Raw genomic sequence first — 4,794 nt, forward strand, 5'->3', positions numbered from 1 at the left:
GATCCCATGTTTTTTCAATCCTGCTAGCCAGTGAAAAATTATATGCAGAATAAGTTAACATTAACTAACGAATAGGATCCAGTTTAAAACGGACAAGAAGAAGAAAATTGCTCTTTATAACATGGAAGACATATTTTCGTATCTGCCCGGTATGCTAGCTAGCAACAAGATTGAAATTCTACAAACCCCTTTATACGCCACACCCATTTGAATATCCAACCGCAGATCTCTCGTCCGTTGAGGAAGCAACGGGTCAAATGGGAAATCTCAACTCGTCCACCTTTACATCTATTTCCTGGGATTCTTCCAAATTTGCTGATCCTCAGCCGACGCTAGCTGCTGAATTGCTAAATTGTTTGATTCACCAGCTCTACCGATTCTGTATACCTTGTAATTTAGCTGTATGATGACGAACATAGAAGAATTCCAGAGTTTGGCTACTAGCAGTCAATTCTGACATCGCATTCTTCAGTTCCCACATTAGTCAACATCGCTACTTTTTGGAAACCATACATATACAACTCTCTCTCTCTCTCTCTCTCTCTCTCTCTCTTTGTTGTGTTGTTTCTGTATCAGCAGGTGGCGGCCGATCGGAAGAAATTGCCAGCAAAAGGTAACATTCTGCTGCTCGTTCTTAATTAGAAGGTCTGCTAATTTTATCAGGGATTTTTGGTTCCATGCATGTATCTCAGTATGATGTCGAATCCGTTGAAGTTTTGAACCCCAGCTGAAATGGGGGAGGGGGTATTCAGTTATTGAAGTGTGAAATTTGTATATGTATTACTATTCTTGTGATCTCTGTTCATAATGCTTCCGGATTAACCATGAAGATAGATCACATCTGCCTGATGAATTTGAACCGAGACTCTGTTACTGTGAGATCTTATTCAGGGCGCCTATAAATAAGGTTCGGATTGAATCTCCACCTCTTTGTTAACGGGAGGTTCTGTTGGGAGCGGATCCTACACTGTTTTGACTGTTTTATTCGCTTTAACGTGTTTCACGATCACCTTTGGTCGTCTCCAAGAGGAGTCCTTGTGATTCCTTTTCATTGTTAATTCGATGGACAGAGAGTTGTTGCAGAAGAGCTCGCCAGAATACCAACCATGGCGACTGCTCCGGGCTGTGTCGGAATCCCAACGTCACTGTTAGTGAACACAAGCGCACGCAGAGACGGCGGGCGAGCGAGAGAGAGAGAGAGACTGATTTACCCTTTAGCGGCGGATATTCTGTTTCGGGGCAGTCAGTGGCGGTGGCGGAGCAGGAAGAACGCTCTTTCTTCTCCTGACTGACGGGGACGTCTGGCGTCGGCTCTCACAACAACGTGTGGCTAGAAGGAATGAGCTGCTATTGGTGCCGATTTTGCTTTTAGCATTTAATTACCGATAGATTGACAGGAAGAACTCTTGAGATCTCTCTTTTCAGAGCATGTGAATATCATACGCAATTGATTTTTGCAGACGATTTGGCAGCCTCTCTCTCTCAATGGCAATTGGCCGTAAACTTTGAACAGCTTTAGCGAAACAGTGTTCTGTTTGTCCTCTTCGGTCTCGTCTGCACCTAACCTTTCCTTTTCCTTGGAAAAGTTCTTCCACCCACCAAACAGAGGACCCCTTTACTTCCTATCTTTATTGCTTCTTGACTTTTCCTTAGCTATTACTGCAACGCCGTCCCCGTTCAGCTTTCAGAGTAGGTGAGTGACCAAGCAGGACCGACGAAGGTTCCAAAGCAATGGAAAGGAAGACACCAAGATTATTACCATCATCTGGTTCATCTCTCACCCTCCAAGCTATTGATGGCGATGCTTATGCTTTTTCTTTTTCTCTGGAATGTATATATGCCCTTATACATTCATCTCTCCATATCTTACATAACACCAATCATGTAGGAACATCTTACAAGCCTCTCCACAGATTTCACGGGCTCCACAAGTAGCATTATTGCGTTGTAATTAGTGGAGGAGCAGGATGAAGAGAAGCTATAAGGAATCTTATTTAGGTTATTTTGTTTATGACACTATCCGGTCAGTCTGAATGAGCATGAATCCCCACGTGATTTGCCAGAACTAGCTAAAAGAAAAGACATTTGATAGAACTGAAGTTTAAGGTAAATCATTTCCAGAAATGATTTGAGAGGGTGAAAGACCAGTGTTTGACATGAATGGGAGGGGACCCCTAATACCCATTATAATTAGGAGGGTCCACAATTTCGCTTTCTAACTTGATCGGTACTTGACCAAAGTGGGTTAACTTGGTTCGGAAAATTAAGGGAATTTGGGAAACGAGATGGGTGGGCATAGCTCAATTGGGCTCAGCAGCCCCAGGTCAGACCGGCAAGTTGCCGCTAAGTCCTACTAGACGGGGATGTCAATCCTGCCATACAGAACCCGTCCATTGTCAGGATTCGATGTGGATAGAAATTGTAAGGTGGAGACAGGGGTTGGGATCAGAGACAGCTTCTACGATGACAAAGGACAAGTCTGTGTGCAAGGTGTCAGGCTCTAGTAAATTGATCGTAGAGCACTTTCTGATCCTCCTTCAATGAGCTTCCGATCCTGCAGGAACAAGAGCTGATCAAACCACACAGGGGTACCATCACGCATACCATCAAGGCATCAACAGTACAGCAGTTTCTCCATGTACCCTTTTAGTGAATTAACGATTTTGAATTTCATGTTTGGCCTTGAAAAATCGAGCCACGCATGATGCTTTTGAAGAACACATATGCCTTATGACTGAGTGATCACTAATCTTTTATTCTTGTTTTCTGGAAACTGATGAATGCAGGTTACTCAATACAGATCTTCACCAAACAGACATCCAAGCTGCAACTGTTTGTTGAAATTGATGGACCAGCTTGAGGAGGCATCAAGACAAAGATGAACTTATCTCGTCCCAACCCATTTCATTAGACATCAATAACTCCTCCCGAAGAATGGGTGATACAACTCGGCTTCTTTTCTTGGTCCTTCATTTGCTGTGTATCGTCAAGGTCCAGGCTTCTTACTACAAGTCCTGCCCTGACTCTCCAAACTATACACCACCAACCGAGGCATTCCAGCAGAACTTGAAACGCCTCTTGGACTCTCTGTCATCCAAGGCTTCTGCCCCAGGCTACTACACATCCATCGGGGCAAACGCCACGGACCGAGTTTACGGATTGGTCTCGTGCCGCGAAGACGTCGACCGTGAAGTTTGCCGGACGTGTGTGACTGACGTTATCGCGCAGGTCGTCCAACTGTGCCCCAACAAGAAGGAGGCCTTCATCAGTTTCCAGTACTGCTTGTTATACTACTCCGGCACCAATTTCTTTGGAACCTTGTCGACGAACTTTGTCTCGGTAGCGACCAATCAGAGGGACATGCCGGCCGATCCCCAGCAGTTCATGCCACAAATGACATCTTTCTTCAACAAGCTAATCGCCGAGGCGACCACCAACCAGCCGGCCCGCCTGTTTGCCGCCGGCAACTTCCAGTACACCGATCAGGTGACCGTGTACGCTGTAGTGCAGTGCAGCGCTGACTTGACAGCACAGGATTGCAGCTCGTGTTTAATCCAAGCCGTCGCTAAAATTCAAGCGTGTTGTGCAAACAAGCAAGGCGCTAGGATTCTGTCTCGACCATGTTATATCAAGTACGAAACCTTCCCTTTCCTCTATCCCTTGTCGCAGAACGCCCTCACGAGCGCGTCTCCCATCTCAAACAACTGTTCTGCAGCGTCGACCAGCGCGGACCGCAGCACCTTCAAGGGAAACCTAAAGGTTCTGCTCCTCTCCATGATAGAGCTTGCCCCTTTAACGGGCTTCTTTGATCACGACATCGGCCTGGGTCCTGAACAAGTCTACGGACAGGTACTCTGCCGAGGCGACGTCTCGGTCAGCCAATGCTGGAATTGCACGTCCCAAGCCTCCGCCAAAATCCTTCAACTCTGCCCCGACAGTAGGAGAGCAATGATATGGATGGACTACTGCCAGCTGCGCTACTCCGACGTGGATTTCGCCACGATTGTGGATACCGATGACAGGGTACAAAGGCCGAGCCCGGAGACAGCGTCGGATCCCAGGAGTTTTGATCGGAGTTTGAGAAGCCTCATCGTTCGTTTGATTTCCTACGCTACCAACAACTCATCAGGCCAAATGTTTGCTACCGGTACTTCCGTGCTAACGAAGTCGCAGAGCCTGTATGCTTTGGTGCAATGCACGAGGGATATCTCTGTTGAAGATTGCGGGTGGTGCTTGCAGACTGCCGCCTCAGATATTGGAGGATGCTGCGAAGGGAGGCTGGGGCCAGCATCCTCAAGGGCAGCTGCAGCTTAGTTTACGGGGTGAACCGCTTCTTTCTCGGAGAGCCGATGCTGAAGCCACCAGACTCATCATCGCCGGATCAAGTGGCTTCTCGTCAAGGTGAGTCCATGATCCCCTCCACCCAATTCTTTTTAAGCGAAAAATAAGGAAATTGCTGATCGGTATTATTGTTTCAAGTAGAAAAGTTTCTCACCTAATCAGAGAAGGGTGAAGATTGGCCTTTGTTTCCATGCCTAAACAAAAGCAGGACCCTTGTCCTTGATTCTGATTAAAGTATCAATTATGAGGTAATTAAGTTAAAGACAGTTGGGAGACGTTTGATCCACTTCTGCCGGCACACGACGGTAGCAGCTCTGTTTTTAGCCTAATAAACGGTGGACGTCGGAATGCTTAGAACAGGGTGTTCGTGCATTCCGGAATCAACAGATCCAGCGTTCTGTACCACCCCTGCAGAACAAGAAAGAACCGATGCATTCTTAGGCCGAGGTCAGC

At 46.7% G+C, this 4,794-nt stretch overlaps 1 protein-coding gene across 1 annotated transcript; it reads left to right on the forward strand.

Annotated features, from left to right (window-relative positions):
- The first annotated feature begins 538 nt into the window (after window positions 1–538).
- On the forward strand, window positions 539–3,940 carry LOC116263935 (cysteine-rich repeat secretory protein 55-like). Its single transcript, XM_050080425.1, has 4 exons — window positions 539–613; window positions 1,071–2,638; window positions 2,787–3,632; window positions 3,716–3,940. Exons 3-4 carry the CDS (start codon window positions 2,935–2,937, stop codon window positions 3,807–3,809), a joined length of 792 nt encoding a protein of 263 aa, XP_049936382.1. The 5' UTR covers window positions 539–613; window positions 1,071–2,638; window positions 2,787–2,934; the 3' UTR covers window positions 3,810–3,940.
- The last annotated feature ends 854 nt before the right edge of the window (window positions 3,941–4,794 follow it).

This window comes from Nymphaea colorata, chromosome 11 (assembly GCF_008831285.2).
Source record: "Nymphaea colorata isolate Beijing-Zhang1983 chromosome 11, ASM883128v2, whole genome shotgun sequence".
Taxonomy (NCBI): Eukaryota; Viridiplantae; Streptophyta; class Magnoliopsida; order Nymphaeales; family Nymphaeaceae; genus Nymphaea; species Nymphaea colorata.

What these genes read in the sequence shown, in the direction of transcription:
- LOC116263935 (XM_050080425.1), top strand. Translation starts at nt 2,935, where the DNA reads ATGGGTGATACAACTCGGCTTCTTTTCTTGGTCCTTCATTTGCTGTGT. An exon ending in TCTCGACCATGTTATATCAA is followed by an intron (nt 3,633 to 3,715) that starts GTACGAAACCTT and finishes ACTGTTCTGCAG; the next exon opens with CGTCGACCAGCGCGGACCGC.